The sequence below is a fragment of the Schistocerca americana genome, chromosome 5 (genome assembly GCF_021461395.2).
Source record: "Schistocerca americana isolate TAMUIC-IGC-003095 chromosome 5, iqSchAmer2.1, whole genome shotgun sequence".
NCBI classification, from domain to species: Eukaryota; Metazoa; Arthropoda; class Insecta; order Orthoptera; family Acrididae; genus Schistocerca; species Schistocerca americana.
Window position 1 is genome coordinate 488,379,605 of NC_060123.1, and position 21,990 is coordinate 488,401,594.

At 42.1% G+C, this 21,990-nt stretch overlaps 1 protein-coding gene across 1 annotated transcript in view; it reads left to right on the forward strand.

Moving 5' to 3' along the window:
• The window catches only part of LOC124616465 (cytochrome P450 6k1-like), a 39,086-nt gene that overhangs the window by 13,485 nt on the left and 3,611 nt on the right, over positions 1-21,990 (forward strand). The window contains exon 3 of the mRNA XM_047144774.1: positions 21,011-21,262. Within this exon, the coding sequence (XP_047000730.1) occupies positions 21,011-21,262 (252 nt within the window). The remainder of the gene's footprint in view (positions 1-21,010; positions 21,263-21,990) is intronic.

Below are 21,990 nucleotides of genomic sequence, written 5' to 3' on the forward strand. Positions count from 1 at the left end.
TGTCGTCGACAAAAAGGACCAAGTACCTCATTATGTGCCATGCATGGAACTGCGTGCGTTGATTACCGAAATGGCGCTTCTGGATGCCTGGGAACTGCAGCATGGCGACAGACCGGGTTATATGTTTGTAACGGGACACTCGGCGAGTAAACTTGATAGAGTGTATGTGACACGAGCTCTACGGACGGCGATACTGGATGCCGAAATCTGGCCAGCGGCTTTTACGGATCATATGGCGTACGTCTGTACGATTTCACTAACGCGTCAGAAGATATGATGGAGTAAGGGTCACTGGAAAATGAATTGTGCACTTTTACGTGACACTGCATGTCGCCGGTCGATAGAGGCGGCCTGGGAGACCTGCGTTCGCCGCCAACGAGCATACACCTCGGTTCTCCAGTGGTGGATCAAATGCGCAAAACCAACGTTACGGAGAACGTTGATACGATACGGGCAGGACAAATCGCAGTGGAACCGCACGACGGCTGATTTTTATTTTACAGCCCTGAGGGAGCTGATGGCCCAACAACCATCACCGGAAAGGCACACGGCCATGCGCAGGATAAAAGCCAAGTTATTACAGCTGACGAGACTAAGAATGGAAGGTATAATGGTCCGGGCGAGATTGGCGGACACAGTTGCTGCCGAAACCCCCTCCATGCACCACGTAGTACGTGAACGCCAACGACGATGCAGGACATTGATCAGGGAACTAATCTCTGAAACTGGCCAGCAAGTTGTGAACCAGCTTGATATTGCGCATGTGTTCACTTTCTATTTCCGCCAGTTATATGGACCTGTACAAGTGAACCACAAGGCACTACATGATGTCATCTCGGAAATGCCAGATAGAGGACCACCTCTGGATGCAGAGACTTTCATCACAGCGATAACAGACGACGAGCTGACAGATGCAATTGCCAGGGGGGCTCCGAACAAGTCCCCAGGACAGGACGGCTTCCCAATTGAATTTTACCGCGCCTTTGCATACCTCATGGGACGGACCTGGATTCAGATGTATAACGAACTCCTGTTACCGCAGACTGAGATACCTGCCGAATTCACGGAGGGTATCATCATCCAAATACCCAAACCACGCGGTGGCAGAAGGCCAGGAGATTATAGACCACTCACTCTCTTGAACTGCGACTATAAGATTTTCGCTCGCATCCATGGGGCTCGCCTGCGGTCTTCAATTTCTGATAGACTCCTCATAGATCAAACTTGCCTCGGCGGTAAGAGTAACGTACATACGGTGCTCGGTGACTACCGAGATATCATCGCATTAGCAGCGGCATGCCGAGTGCGTGGGGCACTCGTCGCTATTGACTTCGATCATGCGTTCGACAGAGTGGATCATACCTTTTTGCATGCGGTGATGGGCAGATTGGGAATCCCACAGGCCTTCATTCTAGTGAAAATGCGACTGTTACACGGCGTGCGATCAAAGGTCTCGGTGAATGGGCGGGGCACTGACTACATCGTTATTTCAAGGTCAGTTCGTCAAGGTTACCCCCTTTCGATATTTTTGTATGCAATGGCTTTGGAACCCTGTCTATATGGTCTCCGAAGACGGTTGGAGGGAGTGCCGTTGCCACAACTGACCTTTTATTGCCGCGCTTATGCTGACGATGTGATGCTGGTGGCAAGGACAGGCGACGAAGTACGTACGGCGTTGGCATGGATACAGCGATACGGGATGGCGGCAGGAAGCGTGCTTAATGTACAGAAATCACGCTGCTTGAATGTCGGTCGAGGATTACAACCGGGGGAGGAAGGCCCGCTCATGTTAGTTAAGACCATAAAATGTCTAGGTGTTACGTTCCACACGGATGTGCAGCGGACAGCAGCGGATAACTACCGACGCATATTGAAGCTGATGCGGACAATGGTGCTGTTACAGAAATTAAGAGCGTTGGATATGATTCAGAGGGTGACCTATGTTAACGTATACCTAGCACCGAGACTCACTCACGTAGCGCATGTCCTGCCTTTAACGCGCACAATGGCATCACGGATACAAGCAACTTTCGGAACCTACGTGAGTGTGGGACACCTGTTTAAGATCCAATACACAACGCTTACGCTACCACCTGGAGAGGGTGGACTTGGTCTAGTGAACGTATATGAAAAGGCACGGGCGTTATTCGTCAGTACGATTTTCCGACAGTGGCGCGGTCAATTTCGCAATATCTCGGGTGCGTTGACCGATTTACTAGCGCCCACTTCAATGCTGCCCCCAGTCAATGTGGGTCATATTTCACCGAAGCTGTCACATGTCAAGTTGTTGTTGTTGTTGTTGTTTTTTTTTTTTTTTTTTTTTTTTTTTTGAGCTTAGCTATGTCAGAGATTCCTTCCCAACAACACGACTACCGACGACGCGAGATGTATACCAACTCTTACTACGCCGGTGCCCCAGGAATACCCTGGAAAAGAAGTACCCAGACAAGAACTGGCGACAGATATGGCGCGTTATACGGAACGTTTACCTCCCAACGTCGGTACGCTCAACATGGTATGTGGTGGTAAATAGGAAGTTCGCAACGAATCAACGGCGGCACGCGATTCATTTGGCAGACACTCCACTATGTTTAGGCTGCGCAACAGTGGACACTGATGAACATCGTTTAGCATGTAGTGGGACGGCTCCAGTGTGGCACTTGGCACAACAGATATTGGCGTTCCTGTTACGCTCCGCCCCACACACAATTTCATCAGACACACTTTTTTTCCCCCAAGAATCTTATTTTCCGGTCCAAAAACCCAGCGCAGTGACATGGGTACGGGGAATGGTGGTGGGCTACGTGTGTAACGAATCGGAAAAGAACAAAATTGATTTTTGGCACAGCATAAGAAATATGGACAAGACTTCGCTAATTACTTGCGACTTACATTTACCGACCCGCCAGCCAGATGGGGTGTGACGGGTGAGAGATGAGATAGACGAATAACCCGAGATAGACATCGATCACACTTACGGACCCTTGGTTGATTTCGAGAAGACGACTCAGTCTTACACCAACGCCTGGAGAACGAGTCGATAGATGGCTCTCTTGCTCTGTCCAACGTCGGGTCGTGAGCAGGTGTCGCCCCCGACACGAATTTCATTTCATTGCTACAGGAGCATGTTTCTTTTGTATTTGTACTATCCGCAATGTCTTCATGTCTTTCATTTGGGCATTTTCAGTTTTATTCATTTCCTTAATTAATTAATTTTCTAATTAGCCACTATTTGTCAACATATGGGCATTGTAGACACTATTTATGCGGTAGTACAACAAAATGCATGTCAGGAAAGGTGTTACCTGACATTGGAAAAAAAGTGGTAATCGCCGTAAAAAAAAAAAAGAAAAGTTGGTAGAGCACTTGTCCGCAAAAGGCAAGGTCCCGAGTTCGAGTCTCGGTCCGGCACACAGTTTTGATCTGACAGGAAGCTTCATATCAGCGCACACTCCGCTGCAGAGTGAAAATCTCATTCTGGAATTTTGAATCGCACCCATCATGGCTGCCTTTCAACTGACGGAATGTTTTCCTATTGTATAACTGAGTCTTTCATTTCATTTTCTGCACCCATCATAAACTTTACGCAAAACTGCCACTTCCTGAACTTCCTCTTCAATATACAGCAGGGTATGTTGTGCTGGAGAACGACTTCTGGTTTTATATACGTGACATAAAAGAATGTGATGAGCACAAATGTAATACAAGACATAGCAAATGTATTTTAATAAAACACTATACAGCCTACAACAGACAATGTTTCCCTTTTTTAGACATTGTTTCATTAGCATGTAAATACTGCCAGCCACTTTTGAAGCTAGCAAGGAAACTAATAGCTATACCAATTAATTCAGATTATTCTAGTGGATACAGCCGATATGTGCTGATGATTTGTTGGAGACAATTTTCCAGGCTTCAGTGTCAGCACGTCAGTGTAATTTTCGTTCTTTCCATGCTTATACATTCCCATGCTGATATGCACAATATCTTCTGTCAATAATGATTTGCCACTTTTATATATTGTAGGCTTAACGATGTTAATATACACGTAGCATCTGTTGGAAATTGTCTCCAGGAGAGATACTTTCGTTTATGAGCACTGATAGTCCTGAGAATGTCAGCTTAATTTTTAAGATCATATGTTGTCTAACCCTTTTTATTGGTTTTAATTATTTTATATATTCTCTCATTCCTGATTATCTTACATTGTGATTTATTAAATCATCTCAATCAGTATCTACCATTTAACCAGCTGTCATCCACACTCTTGCTATCTGATTGAATCTGAGTCCATATACAGTATCATTACTTTTTCTAACTTTTTTTTTAAATTATACTGCCGTCTACCTATTCTCTCTTCTATAATTTTCTTCATAACTCTTCATTCTCTTTTTCATCATCATTGTCATAATTTTTGTCATCATTGTCTTTCTGGTTATATTCATTTTCTTCTCCTCCAATGTCTCCACCTCCTTCCTTGTTTCTGACTGTAGAAATACATTGTCTTCTTTGATTTTAACATCTTCATCTTCTTCATATTGGTTTTTCTCCTTTTCCATTTCAAATAGCTGCCCTCCGTGAATCAATGTCTTTAGGGTTGAGAAATCTGTTTAAATGCTTATTTCAGTACAGACTCTATTTCAGCTTCCCACTTTTGCAGCAAAGACAGCTTTTTGCAGACGTTTCATCAAGACTTCAACGCATAACTTTTAAGACTAATCTGACATTCAATGAAATTGTGAAGCATGTTGCTGTTGTTCACAAATACAGCTCAATTAGCGTCTGAATTAATTAAAAGCAAGCATCTCAATTTATACCATAAGACATTTCCGTGATGTCTTTGCCCTTCTGTTACTCTATTAAATATCAAGATACGCATCAAAATTAATATGATAATGCCCTTCATATGATCTTTCTTATCATAGGCAATGTCATCAAAAAAATTGAAAACGGTAGCTGTTAATTGGGTGATATTACATCCTCCTTACGCGAAACTGTGGAACATCCAATATGATTCAAGTATTCTTGACTCACCACAATTTCGGATGAGAGCTCACAAGAATGATGTTAGTATATACAGCACTGTGTGTCCTAGTGATGATAGTGTTTATCAATTGAGAGAGTTAACATATTTTTCACTTGGTTGTTGTTGTTCTTCTTGTAATTCGTTTTCTTCTCTTCAGGCGTAATATTCCCATTACATTTCCTTACTTTATATCGAACAATTATTTCTTCATCATCGAAATCCACAAAATTTGCTTTTTCATCTGTGATTGATATACTTAATTGCGAATGGCATGTAAGTGGGCGGATTTGGTGATTCCACAATCTTATATCCAGGTGGTACTGCAGATCAGAACTGATGTACCATGTGCCTAGTAGCAGTGTTGTGGAATGAATCGTCAGAAGTGTTACAATTAAAGCATAAGACGTTAACTTTCTGAGAAGAGCCGGGCAATATATTACTTTCATCTACATGTGTCTCGCGAAATGATCACTTCGACAAAATTCGAAAAATTAAAGCTAATACGTAGGTTTACCGACAATAATTCATCCCAAGCGCCATTCACAAATGGAACAAAGAAGGGGGGATCAGTTAGAGGTACAAGAAGTACGCTCTGCCATACACTGTTGAGCGGCTGGTGCAGTGCTGGTGCAGATGTAGAGTTTTTATTGGATGTTATGCTGTCTTTAAGGAACGTTTTGAGTTAAATTTCTTTCAAAAACTAATACTTATCATGTATTATTATCCAGCTTAAAATAAACATATACATTACTCCTCATCTCGCATCGTTTGAGAGTTTTATTGTAACAATGGTTGCGTGTTACATAATTTTTTTTTGTTTTCCCCGCAAAATCTTCCTAATCGTTTTTGACGTTTTATTACCCTGTCGCCTACAACAAGGTGGAATTAATCTTATTACGCTCAAAAGTTCCACGTTTTAAAGTAACTCAGTCCAGAATTTCCATCTCGCCTGATTACAAAAGTAGAAATTATTTTTTCTTGGCATTACATTCACTATTGAATTATGGGTAAAGAAGTCGGGTACGGAAATTTTTGAACATATGAAAAGACAAATTCAGCGTGGTGTTAAACACAGCAGATATAATCGACTTTTTACCTAATGGACTAAAAGTTACATTGTTTTTCAAGAGCATCCATCGTGATGCTGTTAGTACGTTCAGAAAGACCATGTGGCGTGCACCGGCAAGCGCCGAGCCGAGCAGATGCACCAGCGGCGATAACAGAGCGGCAGTCGCCTGACGCACAGTAATTTAGTTTAGTTTTAGTTTTTTTTTCACGTGCTTCTGCAAAGAAGTGAACTATACTTGTGTACTTTACTTTGTACTCTAGTGGTTAGGAAATTACTGTAAGTGTTTGTTTTTGCGTAAATCTTGGTGCGTGTCCTTGTGTAAGGCGGCTTCCTAATGTAACTTTCCCCCCGTCAGACCGCCACGCCACGCCACGAAGTTCAAATCTCGTACTGTTACATAGTATGTAGTTTAGACCAGTGCATTCTAGTTTGCATACTTATCTCACGCAGTAACTTTCGGGTAAGCAGAGTTTCTCGTAACAGATAACTGTAGATACATCCACTTCAGTAGAGAAATTCATCTTTGTTTAAGAGGTTTCCGTCTCTGGGCATAGTGAGAAACCTGCAGAGCAGTTTTTAGTGTTTCCTTATTCTCTTCGTTATATTTTGCGTATGTTCAAAACTCAATAGCGCCATTTGAAATCTTATAACTATTTTTACACACTACTATATGGCTAGCGACTGTGCTTGTTGTGAGCAGACACATGGAGAATTGGCTGCTGTCCGTAAACAGGTGGAAGCAGCGTCGGCTACCGTCGCCTTGCTTCTGGCTAATGCTCGGTGTTGCGGCGACATCTGAGCTCTTAGTGACGAGACACGAGAGCTGTTACACCTCTGTGCCGTTGGAATGCCCTGGTGACACGGGTGTCGCTGCATCCTCTGATACACGACATCTGACCGATCCGTCCATACTCGAGAGTAGGTGGCAGACAGTAGTGGGTTCTTGTGGCACTGGGTGGAAGGTGAAAGAGGGAACAGACCGCGCAGCTGGCTCCCTTCGCCTTAGTAACAGGCACGAGGTGTTACCCAGTGTTGATGATAACTCTGAGTCAGCACGGGGTGCCTCTCATGTTGGTCCAGCGGACGATTTTCCTGCCCAGTCCGGACAAGTGCAGAGAATGGGAATGCTTGTCACTGGGAGATCCAACGTTAGGCGGGTGATGAAGCCGTTCAGGGAAAGAGCCTGCAAGGCGGGAAGAATGCCAATATGTACTCGGAGTGCAGCCGTGGTTTTGAGGTAGCGTCTTTGATTCATAATCAAAACGTCTTCGGACCCAGGTTCGAATCCCGCCGCTGCTTAAATTTGGATTAATAATCAGTATTGGCAGCCGAAGACTTCCGGCATAAGAAGTCACCCTCATCCTGCCAACGGCCTTGTTAAAGAGGGCGGAGGAGCAGACAGAGGTTCAGGGCACTCTTGTCCGAGGAGTGGGAAACTGCCCCTGAAGGCGGAAGAACCAACAAAGATCAACGGCATGACGATGCAGAAGGCAGTGGAAATCACTGCATTAAAGACACGTAACGTGTATTCACAGAACATGTGGCCTGTAACTGAAGAAGTGTCATGATGCTCTCTCCTTTAGCAAAAGATTCCGGAATAGTCCCCCATTCGGATCTCCGGGAGGGGACTCCCAAGGGGGAGGTAACCATGAGAGAAAGATCGAATAATCAACGAAGTAATAACATTCTACGAGTCGGGGCGTGGAGTGTCAGAAGCTTGAACGTGGTAGGTCAATTAGAAAATCTGAAAAGCGAAATGCAAAGGTTCAATCTAGATGTAGTAGGGGTCAGTGAAGTGAAGTGGAAAGAAGACAAGGATTTCTGGTCAGATGAGTATAGGGTAATATCAGCAGCAGCAGAGATTGGTAAACGGGAGTAGGATTCATGAGAGTGTGTTACTGTGAACAGTTCGGTAACAGGGTCGTTCTTATCAGAATTCACAGCAAACCAACACCGACAACGATAGTTCAGGTATACATGCCGACGTCGCAACCTGAAGATGAACAGATAGAGAAAGTGTATGAGGATATTGAAAGGGTAACACAGTATGTAAGGGGGATGAAAATATAACAGTCTTGGGGGATTGGAATGCAGTTGTAGGGGAAGGAGCAGAAGAAAAGGTTACAGGAGACTATGGGCTTGCGACAAGGAATGAGAGAGGAAAAGATTAATTGAGTTCTGTAATAAATTTCAGCTAGTAATAGCTAATACACTGTTCAAAAATCACAAGAGGAGGAGGGTCGGGTGGTACGGTAAGATTTCAGTTAGATTACATCATGGTCAGACACAGATTCCGAAATCAGATACTGGATTGTAAGGCGTACCCAGGAGCAGATATAGACTCAGATCACAATATAGTAGTGATGAAGAGTAGGCTGAAGTTCAAGTCATTAGTCAAAAAGAATCAATACGCAAAGAAGTGGGATACGGAAGTACTAAGGAATGACGTGATACGCTTGAAGTTCTCTAAGGCTGTAGATACAGCAATACAGCTCAGTAGGCAGTACAGTTGAAGAGGAATGGACATCCCTAAAAACGGAAAAACAGAACTTGTGAAGGAGAACAGAGGTAGAAAGAAGATAACTGCAAAGAAACCATGGGTAACAGAAGAAATACTTCAATTGATCGATGAACGGAGGAAGTACAAAAATGTTCCGGGAGTCTCAGGAATACAAAAAAAAAAAAAAAAAAGGTTCAAACGGCTCTGAGCACTATGGGACTTAACTACTGAGGTCATCAGTCCCCTAGAACTTAGAACTACTTAAACCTAACTAACCTAAGGATATCACACACATCCATGCCCGAGGCAGGATTCGAACCTGCGACCGTAGCGGTCACGCGGTTCCAAACTGACGCTCTTAGAACCGCACGGCCACACCGGCCGGCTCAGGAATACAGAAAGACAAGTCGCTGAGGAACGAAATAAATAGGAAGTGCAGGGAAGCTAAGACGAAATGGCTGCCTGAAAAATATGAAGAAATCGAAAAAGAAATGATTGTCGGTAGGACTGACTCAGCATACAGGAAAGTCAAAACAACCTTCGCCGACTTTAAAAGCAAGGGTGACAAGATTAAGAGTGCAACGGGAATTCCACTGTTAAATGCAGACGAGAGAGCGGACAGGTGGAAAGAATACATTGAAACCCTCTATGAGGGGGAAGATTTGTCTGATGTGATTGAAGAAGAAGCAGGAGTCGATTTAGAAGAGATATGGTACCCGGTATTAGAATCAGAATTTCAAAGAGCTTTGGAGGACTTAAGATCAAATAAGGCAGAAGCGATAGACAACATTCCATCAGAATATCTAAAATCGTTGGGGAAGGTGGCAACAAGACGACTATTCACGTTGGTGTGTAGAACGTATGAGTCTGGCGACGTACTATCTGACTTTCGGAAAAACATCATCCACACAATTCCGAAGACGACAAGAGCTGACAAGTGCGAGAAATATCGTATAATCAGCTTAGGAGCTCATGCATCCAAGTTGCTGACAAGAATAATATACAGAAGAACGGAAAAGAAAATTGAGGATGCGCTAGATGACGATGAGTTTGGCTTTAGAAAAGGCAAAGGCACGAGAGAGGCAATTCTGACGTTACGGTTAATAATGGAAGCAAGACTAAAGAAAAATCAAGACACGTTCATACGATTTGTCGACCTGGAAAAAGTGTTCGACAATTTAAAATGGTGCAAGGTGTTCGAAATTCTGAGGAAAATAGGGGTAAGCTATAGGGAGAGGCGGGTCATATACAATATGTACAACAGCCAAGGGGGAATAATAAGAGTGGATGACCAAGAACGAAGTGCTCGTTTTAAAAAGGGTGTAAGACAAAGATGTAGTCTTTCGCCCCTACTGTTCGATCTGTACACCGAGGAAGCAATGACGGAAATAAAAGAAAGGTTCAGGAGTGGAATTAACATTCAAGATGAAAGGATATCAGTGATACGATTCGCTGATGACATTGCTATCCTGAGTGAAAGTAAAGAATTATTACATGATCTGCTGAATGAAATGGACAGTTAAATGAGTACAGAGTATGGATTGAGAGTAAATCGAAGAAAGACAAAGGTAATGAGAATTAGTAGAAATGAGAACAGCGAGAAACTTAATATCAGGATCGATGGTCACGAAGTAGATGAAATTAAGGAATTCAGCTACCTAGGCAGTAAACTAACGAGTAACGGAAGGAGCAAAGAGGACATCAAAAGCAGAGTGGCAGTGGCAAAAAGGGCATTCCTGTCTAAGAGAAGTCTACTAACATCAAGTATCGGCCTTAATTTGAGGAAGAAATTTCTGAGAATTTACGTCTGGACTACAACATTGGATGGTAGTGAAACATGGACTGTGGGAAAACCGGAACAGAAGATAATCGAAGCTTTTGAGATGTGGTGCTACAGATGAAAGTCGAAAATTAGGTAGACTGATAAGGTAAGGAATGAGGAGGTTCTGTGCAGAATCGGAGAGGAACGGAACATGTGGAAAACACTGATAAGGAGAAGGATGATAGGACATCTGTTAAGACAGGAGGGAATGACTTCCCTGATACTAGAGGGCGCGATAGACGGAAAAAACTGTAGAGGAAGACAGAGGTTGAATACATCCAACAAATAAAAAGAGGACATAGGTTGCAAGTGCTACTCTGAGATGAACAGGTTTGCACAGGAGAGGAATTCGTGGCGGACCGTATCAAATCAGTCAGAAGACTGATGACCCAAAAAAAGAAAAAAAATGTGTTTGCCGGGGTCTCGTCCGTGATGTGGAAGAGGCCCTGCCGGCGGCTGTCGAGCGCACACAGGGTGCAACCGACTACACATAGTGGCACATGTCAGCACGAATGATACCTGCCGCTTGGGTTCTGAGGGCATCCTCGGTTCCTTTCGGCGGATGGCTGATTTGGTGAAGGCAACTAACATCCCACATGGGCTGGAGGCTAAGCTGTCTATTTGTAGCATCGTACCCAGTGTTGATTGCGGTCCTCTGGTTTGGAGCAGAGTGGAAGGTCTAAACCAGAGGCTCAGACGGCTCTGCGACGGTATCGGACGCGAATTTCTGCACCTCCACTATCGGGTACAGTGTTCCCCTTTATATGTGCACTACACGCAGGAAGCGGCTACTAGGGTACGGAGTATATAGAGCGTGCACATGAGGCTTTTTTAAGTTAGAGAAACCTCCCTAGGATCAAAGACGATTTGCCTGATAAATTAGCCACAATATCCACAGAGAACGTTTGTCGTCGCAGATCGCAGATAGAAAACCTTAATATAATTTTAGTAAACCGCAAGAGCAGCCAAGGAAAATTCCAAGAATTAGTATAGCTTTCTGAAGGTTACAATGCACAGATAGTATTAGGAACAGAAAGCTGGTTGAAACAAGACGTTAATGACAACGAAATATTAAGTTCATATTGGAATATTTGTCGTAAGGATAGGTTAGCCGCCAGTGGTTCAAAAATGGCTCTGAGCACCATGGGACTTAACATCTGAGGTTATCAGTCCCCAGAACTTAGAACTACTTAAACCTAACTCACCTAAGGACAGCACAGACATCCATGCCCGAGACAGGATTCGAACCTGCGACCGTAGCAGTCGCGCGGTTCCGGACTGAAGCGCCTAGAACCGCTCGGCCACCGCGGCCGGCCCGCCAATGGTGCCGCTGTGTTTATTACAGTAAAGAATTCGATAAAATCTAGTAAGGTTATCAGGGATTCCGATCGTGAATTATGTGTGAAGTTAAGTATGGAAGGTTGGTCAAAAATCGTAATCGGATGCTTTATAGACGGCCTGGGTCAGAAGCTCTAGTGGTAGAGCGCTTCAGACAGAACTTGAAAAATATCGTTAGTAATTTTCCTGACCATGCCGTTGTAATTGGGGATGACTTGAGGTTGCCGTTTATAGACTGGGAGTATCATGCTATCAAAACTGGTGCCAGAGACAGGGATTGCTGCGACACTATTCTGGATGTCTTGTCCGAAAATTACTTTGAGCATAGTTAGGGGACCAGTTCGTGACGGTAACGTCTTAAACCTCCTGGCAACAAACAGATATGAACTTATCAAATCAGTTAACGCAGGAGAACGTATGAGTGATCATAAGGCTGTGATAGCATCTATGACAATGGGTCTGACAAAAGATTTTAAGACAGCTAGGAAGATACTTTTGCTTAGAAAGAGTGAAGGGATACAGTTTTCAGAGTATCTGAGCAGTCAGTGTCAAATATTCAGTGATGAGAACGAAAATGTGGAAAACAAATGGAAAAAATCAAAGGAATCGTGCAGTATGCACTACACAAATATGTTCCGCGTAAGGCCTTAAGGGATGGGAAAGACCCACCATGGTTTAACACCCGTGTTAGAAAACTGCTGCATGACCAAAGGGAACTCCATTTCAGATTCAAGAGAAGTAAGAACTTAGCTGACAAACAAAAGCTGAACGAAGCGAAAATGAGCGTAGGGAGAGCAATGAGAGAAACGTTCAATGGCTTTGAAAGTAAAACTTTGTCAACCGGCCTGAGTTAAATCCCTAAAAGGTTTTGGTCGTATGTAAAATCAGTAAGTGGGTCAAAATCATCTATTCATTCACTCAGCGACAATACTGGCAAGGAAATGGAAGTTAACAGAGAGAAGGCTGAAATACTGAATTCGGACTTCCGAAATTATTTCACCGTCGAAAATTTAACACGGTCCCGCCTTTCAATCGTCGTACGAACGTCGAAATGGCAGATAATGAGATAACCGATCGCGGAATAGAAAAACAACTACAAACACTTAGTAGTAGAAAGGCGTCAGTACCACATAAGCTATCTGTAAGATTCTACAAAGATTATGCGAACGAAGTTGCTCCCCTTCTAGCAGTAATTTATCGTAGACAACTTGAACAACGTAGGGTACCTAGCCACTGGAAGAAAGCGCAGGTCATTCCCGTTTTTAAGGAGGGCCGTACGCAGATGCACACAATTATAGACTTATATTGTCGTCAGTCTGTTGTAAAATTATGGAACATGCTTTGAGCTCAAGAATTATGACGTTCTTGGAGAGCAAAGATCTTTTGAATAAAAATCAACATGGATTCCGCAAACAGAGATCCTGCGAAACTCAGTTCGCTCTGTTCCTCCATGAGGTCCACAGCTCCGTGAACAACGGCGCTCAGGTTAGATTAGATTAGATGCCGTGTTCCTTGATTTCAATAAGGCACTTGACACCGTCCCGCACTGTCGTTTAGAGAAAAAAATACGAGCTTATCGAGTATCGGAAAACATTTGCGACTTGATTCAAGACTTCCTTGCAGACAGAACTCAACACGTCGCTCTTAACGGAACAAAATCGACAGATGTAAAGGTGATTTCCGGTGTACCCCAAGGAACTGTGATAGGACAAAAATGGTTCAAATGACTCTGAGCACTATGGGACTTAACATCTGAGGTCATCAGTCCCCTAGAACGTGGAACTACTGAAACTAACTAACCTAAGGACATCACACACAGCCATGCCCGAGGCAGGATTCGAACCTGCGACCGTAGTGGGCTCATTCTGAATCTGAAAATGCTTAATAACTGCTTCATCAGCTATGATGTGAAGTTGTTGCCCTGATCTCCAGAATACTCAACTTTAAAAACTAATTATTTACCACTGCGCGTGCTACTGCGTCCATCTGCTGGTTTGGAATAGCAATATTTGCAATATAGCAAGAGAAAAGATCTGTAATAGCATACAACAGTTCTCCACTGATGTTCGGCTAAAAGGTACTAAAATATCCTTTCATATCATCTCAATAGGTTTAGTTGCCTCTGACAGTCTCTGTAGTAGCTGCTAATGACTTGAATCTGTTAATGTGCACATGGCACATAGTTTTTCACGTACTTATCTACATCTTACTTTAGTGTTCTCCATCAATAATGTTCATCTACTCTCTGATCTGAGGTTGTATGATCCTCATGTCTAGTTTGTTTGCTTCCCTCACTACTTCCTCTCGCAAAGGGGCAGGCAATGAACATGTAGCTCCTGTCTAATTGTCCTACATAACACCTTCCATGAACTGTGATTGTGTTTTGAAACGTTTGCAGTTTGCGTCAGCAGCTTGTGCTCTCTACCATTTCATAAGGTTATGACCCAGTGCTGATACTACAGAAATTTTTCTACTAAGCCCATCTTCATTACCATGCTTCCTACTGGGTTTGTTAATCACCTAGAAGTCAAACTTACTGCGTTTTAATGCCCATAGTGTAAATATATTTGATGGATACTTCAAACTTAACAGAACTTCAATGACGGATGATCTGTCAGTTCCTCAAATTTCTTACCATACAAATAACACTGCAAGAATGTTATGCTATTTGTCAAGCTTAACGTCTCCTTCTCAGTGTAAGAGTAATTTTTCTCAGCTTTGTTCAGTTGTCTTGAAGTGTAAGCAACTGGATGCTCCTTGCCCTGCTCTTCCTGACTTAAGACATAACCTACAGCATTGTTGCTTGCATTGCATGATTAAATAAATTCATTTTCATGATCCAGGTAGATTAACACAACACTAGCTGTTAATAATTCTCTCAGTTTTTCAAACACTTCTTGACATTCTGCTGTCCATTGGAACTTGATGCCCTTCTTCAACAAATGATTGAGTGGCTCGGAAATATCCGCAAAACCCATTACAAATTTCGTACAGTAATTAGCTAGTCCCAAAAAGGCTATAATTTCTTACTCCTCGCTGGTATGGGTATAATTTGTACCACATGCATCTATCTCAGATATGTTTTTAATCGATCTCGGCTAATCATATGTCCTAAGTAATTCTTTTTATGCAGAAAGGCACTGTTTGATGCTTAGGGCAAGGTATGCAAAATGTAACCCCTAAAAAAAACCTTCAGCTATTGCACATATACTTCCCAATCTTTTACAGCTACTACAGTATCATTGAGGTACATCATACACTGTCTCGGTTTCAGCTGCTCAAAACTCTATCCAACAGCTGTTGAAATACGGATGGTACATTTCAAAAATAAAACAGCATTTGCCAATACTGGTAATAACATCAAGGAACTCTAAATTTAGTTTTTGATTGGCCCTCTGGCACTACTTCTAATTGATGATATCCACTTTTCATATCTACTGTGAACAAGTATCTACACTGTTCCGAGTTATCTGGGGCTTCCATAGTATTCTTAATCCCAAATGCATCTGTAACTGCCCTACTATTCAAATAGCGATAGTTAAAGTAGAATCTCTGTTTCTTTGTCCCATCTGAGAATTTTCCTGCAGCGATGACGACAGTTGCACTCCATGGATTAATACTTTCCTCAATGATGCCATTGTTCAATGTTTGGTTAATGAATTCTTCCATAATTGGTTTTAAGTGATAAGATTCTCTATATTGCTTCTGGGACCAGGTGATTTATCTCTGGTTGGAATACTGGTCTGCAATAATGAAGTTACTGGTAATGGACCAGGAGGATTAAGTAAGTCCTCAAATGCTAACAATAGCTTCTTCATTGGTACTCTCTCCGCCCCTTCCAAATTTTCCACTTTCACGTGTAATGCACTTATTTCTGCGGTTTGCTTATGGCTAATGTCCTAACTTGAGCAATTTATCTCATCCTTGCCTCCAACACCTAAATTGGCAAATGAAAATCCTTGTGACAAATTTATATTATCAGAGTGACAGCCACTAGTCGCTGACTGAATGCACAGTACCGTTCACTTACATTAAACAAACTTCCATAATTTCCTGGAACTTTTTTGCTCCAACCTAAACACTTGACATCGCTGAATCTAGCGACTATACAGCATTACCCCTCATTCATGTGACCAAGAGGTCCCAGTTCACCACAGGCATGTGGGCCTCTTTATCTAATAATAAACTGTGCTCTCTACCATCTATTACTTCCATTAAGCAATACTCTGTACCTGCGTAAATCTTACTGGGAACGTCATCTGGCGGTTTTGGAGCTACTGTTGGTGTTTAACCATCGGTTATTCTTACTCTGTCACTCGATATATACCCTTTATTCCTACAGACCTGTTTTCAGTGCCTGACAACTCCACACTTTTTTCGCTGTGATTGGCAACACTCTGCATGTGACCTGAACGCCAACATCGATAACACATCACATCAGCAGAAAAGACATTCCTTCTGTCCACACTCTTGTTACTATACCTCTCCCTTCGAGTCCTGTGGCCATCCTGCTGGCGGCAACCAGGTCCTTTGAGCATTTTGCCCGCATCCTTCTTAACATATCGGGTGTCACTCTTGTTAGGAATACATGTAGGATCCTGCGTTTTGCCTCCTGTAGAATAATTTCGTTCGCTCCGTCGTTCGCTGTCAGTTCATCGAATCTGGTAATAATCTGTCGCATTCTATCCACAAAATTTTGTTCCGTCTCATTGTGCCTTCACAAAAATACAACAAGGGAACAAACGAAAACAATAACAACAAAGGAAATCGTGTAAGTACTACCAGACTCCAAAAACAATTCCAGTGCTAACATTAAACTGCTATAGATAGGTAATTAGGCTATTATAGAAGTGTGTGTGCTTTTAACTTACCACAACACTAGCGGACGAATCAGAATCGATTTTCCTCTTCTTTCTTCTTACAAACTTATCCGTAATTATAAACTATCACAGTAGCACACAACACAAAAAACAATTAACGGTAACACATTGAATTCAGCTGCAAGTAAGAACTGAGTTCATTAACAAACAACAACTGAGCTCAAGCAAGGACAACAACCGGTCTCGGCTAAAATAGGGATGGGCGATAGCCGATAGTGCTATGGATGTGTAGATAGTTTAAATCCGTGGTTGGTCTTGCTGACTATCGATAGTTTGTATCCCGTTTTCGTCGTATGACTAAAAATCAAAACATCTTAAGTTTCCCTAAACGGCGACTAGATCGTGCGTAACTTCATTTGGGTGATATGAGGCTCCGGACCCCCTGGACTCTCCGCTGGCTACATCGTTGTACTGCATGCAGGCAACCTGTGCTTCTGACGTCATGGGTGCGGTATGTTTACGGTACGACACGTCCGAGAAACTGGTAGAAGCTGACCTCAGGGTAGATCAGCTTGGATTCCGTAGAAATATTGGAACACGTGAGGCAATACTGACCTTACGACTTATCATAGAGGAAAGATTAAGGAAAGGCAAACCTACGTTTCTAGCATTTGTAGACTTAGAGAAAGTTTTTGACAATGTTGACTGGAATACTCTCTTTCAAATTCTAAGGGTGGCAGGGGTAAAATACAGGGAGTGAAAGGCTATTTACAATTTGTACAGAAACCAGGTGGCAGTTATAAGAGTGGAGGGGCATGAAAGGGAAGCAGTGGTTGGGAAGGGATTGAGACAGGGTTGTAGCCTCTCCCCGATGTTATTCAATCTGTATATTGAGCAAGCAGTAAAGGAATCAAAAGAAAAATTCGGAGTAGGAATTAAAATCCATGGAGAAGAAATAAAAACTTTGAGGTTCACCAATGACATTGTAATTCTTTCAGAGACAGCAAAGGACCTGGAAGAGCAGTTGAACGGAATGGGCAGTGTCTTGAAAGGAGGATATAAGATGAACATTAACAAATGCAAAACGAGGTAATTGAATGTAGTCGAATTAAGTTGGGTGATGCTGAGGGAATTAGATTACGAAATGAGACACTTAAAGTAGTAAAAGAGTTTTGCTATTTGGGGAGCAAAATAACTGATGATGGTCGAAGTAGAGAGGATATAAAATGTAGACTGTCAATGGCAAGGAAAGCGTTTCTGAAGAAGAGACATTTGTTAACATCGAGTATAGATTTAAGAGTCAGGAAATCGTTTCTGAAAGTATTTGTATGGAGTGTAGCCATGTAATGAAGCGAAACATGGACGATAAATCGTTTGGACAAGAAGAGAAAAGAAGCTTTCGAAATGTGGTGCTACAGAAGAATGCTGAAGATGAGATGGGTAGATCACATAACTAATGAGGAGGTATTGAATAGAATTGGGGAGAAGAGGAGTTTGTGGCACAACTTGACAAGAAGAAGGGACCGGTTGGTAGGATATGTTCTGAGGCATCAAGGGGTCACAAATTTAGCATTGAAGGGCAGCGTGGAGGGTAAAAATCGTAGAGGGAGACCAAGAGATGAATACACTGAACAGATTCAGAAGGATGTAGGTTGCAGTAGGTACTGGGAGATGAAGAAGCTTGCACAGAATAGAGTGGCATGGAGAGCTGCATCAAACCAGTCTCATGACTGAAGATCACAACAACAACGTCCGAAAAGTGGACCAGAGGCTTACAGCTACATTATTATTCGAAGCTACTGTTTTGTTTGCAGATCCTCGCCCGCAGTCCTGATAAACAAAGAAATCCCCACGCCGCTACAGTATACAGAACAAAATGAGGCAGCCCATTCCCACTTCATCAGTAGCAGGGACTATTTTGCTTTGACTCCTCTAGTGGCGTTCTGTTGTGACGAATTCACTCCGTACCGGTATTGTCGGCATACAACTGGAAAAAATAATTGTGTGACTTAATTTTTTGAGGTGATAATTAATGCTTTATAGCTACGCCTCGTAAAAATTAGGCTAAAACACTGTTGAATTACGCAACGTCCTGTATACATTCCTTGTTTACTTATTACGACATCATTCGGTACATAATAACTGTTTATTGACATTCACTTGTACTTCATACTCATATGTTCATAATATAGGCTGACGTATGATCATTGGACACAAAAGTCAAAGCATTTTACAGAAGCAATGACAATTTTACAACGGGAAAACTAAAATAGAAACAAAGATGCCAAACAATCCACAACTCTTACTTCGCCATCATCCTGTCCCAGCGTTAGAAGTTGCCTACGTGTCCAAGAATACCCTGACTCGTCGCTACCTGCATTAGCCGATTCTATTACAGATTGTTTAGGTACACACTAATCTCATACAACTGTATCCTACGTCCTACATACACGTGCGCACACACGCACCCAACCACCCGCCCACCCGCAAAGGCAGAGAGAGAGAGCCTTTTTTATTCGTGCATTTATTCAGCACCGAAGGTTTGTAACTGTTTTCCCACAAAGTGCCTTATGCACTCATGTTTTCAGCCACAGAGTACAACAAGGTTTGCTGTAACAGCACCTTAAACCACTTATCAGAACATTTTGGATCTCAGTTAACTATTATAGTTTCTAGAAGATATGGTGTACAGTTTTTTTTCCAAGTTGTTATTAATCATCTAAGGGCACACAAGTTATTACCGTGTGGGACGAGAGTGGGCAAGTTCATTATAGTGTTAAGATTAAGAAGAATTGCGTGATTGTAACAATGCATATGGATCATAAAGGGAGAATATGAAATGCTGCAAAGAGATATTAGCACCAGTTACAGTTCCTCTCCGAACTTTTATGGTTTTCATTTGAATTTCTTATTCACTCACTGCTTTTGATGAGTATCCTACTCTCTAGCAACCTTACTTCGCATCGGCTACACTGTAGTAGCATTACAGTCGCTTAGGACAGAGGTCAACAAACTCATTAGTCAGCAGAGCCAAATATCAGTAGCACAACGACTGAAATTTCTATTTAGAGTCAATTTTTTTAAACCTAAACTATATAGGCAGGTACATTGTTATCAACTTAATTAGAGGACCTCCAAGTTGTGTTTTGCTCGAAACGCCCACAATCATTGAGGTACTTTCGCTGAGGTCGACCCGTTCACTCCCCCATCTACACTCACCTTGTATATTTGTTTCGTCTGTCTCATTTCGTTCATCCTCCCTGTGTGTCTAAACCATCTCAAATAGCTCTCTCAATACTTCACAATGCACCCTAAAACAATTTAATAAACTTTGTATAATGTTTTAAGTCTCAGTTAAACTATAGGTACTTTGAATCGATCTTGACACAATACATAATAACGACGGTATTTATCGATAAAATTAAACTGTAATGCATCCATAAAATTAAATCATGACAGTGACTGACAAACACTAATGTAAACAGTGGCCTTGCATCTCCTAGGAAGTTCGTAATTTGTATTTAATTTTGGGGGAAGATTTCAGGTTCTCATCAATAAGACGATTTCTCAATTTACTCCTGATAGGGTTCACGCTTCAAAATGACTGTTTGCATAATATGTAGTCCCGAATACAAAAAGAACAGAAACTGATTACATGAGTCAGGAGTACTATTCCAGTTGTCAAGAATCTTCTCCAAGTCTTCTAAAGCAGATCCCTTGTGCGGAGAACTAAGTTCACCTTTTTTTTTCTAAACTGTTTCTGTATCAGTACAAAAACATTCAAATTTCGAGTTCCGCAATTGTTTGTTTTTCAATTCTAGCAACTGCATTTCAAAGTTGCCCATTTAAATATTAAAAGGAGAAAAACTTCATTGTGTTACAGCAGCGTTAAGAGGTTGTTATGCCACCGCACGTTTGTATTTTGTGGAAGAGCCACACCGAAGGGTTGTGCCTCGCGAGCTGCGGTTTGCCGACCACTGGCTTAGGACAATCAAATTTCTATCGCCCTTATCCATTTTCTCAGTTGCTCTATTTCCACATATATTCTCTCTCTTTTCTCATCATCAGTGTGTGATATGGACTTGAAAACTTGCTCGATAATGGCTGGTGTTGGCCCATTTTCAATACTCAGGAGAATAATTCGATCACTGTCTCGTTCATAGCGTCCCACTTGGTTAATTTCCTTGTTGATCGTTGAGAAGAAAAAACTTGTTATATCAGATATACCAAATGGTCATATACCAAATGGTCTACAAACTAGTAACTAACAGTTTTCCCTTGCTGTAGTGAGACTATCGCAATCATATATTTTCTGTGATTTAATTTCAGTCTACAAATTAACTACGGTCGCCATGAGACGATTTAAAACTTAACATGGAGCACCGTTATAGAATACTTATTAGGACATCTTTTTGACATCCGTCCTTTTTTTCAGAAACCCTTCGTATGTACCCGCCCGTTCCGGTTCTCAATCGCGAGGTGGCGCAAGATTATAAACTGTCAAGATATGACTGTGTCTTGGAGAAAGGGACTAAGGTGGTCATTCCAATTATGGGACTCCATTATGACAGAAAGTTCTTTCGGAATCCTGAAAATTTCGACCCGGAACACTTTTCCGACGAGCAGAAGGTATCAAGGCATCCCTTTTCCTATCTGCCCTTTGGGGAAGGACCACGCATCTGCATTGGTGAGTTTCTCCAAGTTTCTTCTTTATTGTTTGTTAATTTTTTTCATAATTTATATGAATATGTTGTTGCATATAGAGTAACAAATACAAAAGTATCGAAAAAGATCAGTCACGCATGTGTGCAACACGTTGGTGGATAACTACGTTTAATGTAACTCCTAATAAAATGACAAATAGTGTCAACTATGATTTTTCCAAAACATCCAGAAATGTAAGTACCTGAGATAAATATATTTAGTGCACTGGAGGTAATTGTGAAAAACTACAATACTAAATCACGCCAAATGTTCGAACACTAATACTGCTATTGTTGTTGTTAATGATGTTGATGATGATGAGTATGATAATGATGCAGCTCTCCGAGTGTCTCTGAGTATTGCTACCTACACTCATCTGATTCTGTTCACTATATTCCAGCCTCTGTCTCCCTCAACATTTTTTATCCCTGTATCCCTCATCATATACACCCGCAGTCTCCTCCATTACCTATCTGACGGTTCTTTGATGTCTCAGCATGTATTCTACTAACTGATCCTTTCTTTTAGTCAGGTTCCACCATAAATTTCTTTCTTCCCCAATTCGATTAAGTATCTCCTCATCTTTCCAGAATGAGATTTTCACTCTGCAGCGGGGTGTGCGCTGATATGAAACTTCCTGGCAGATTAAAACTGTGCCCGACCGAGACTCGAACTCGGGACCTTTGCCTTTCGCGGGCAACGAGATACTGG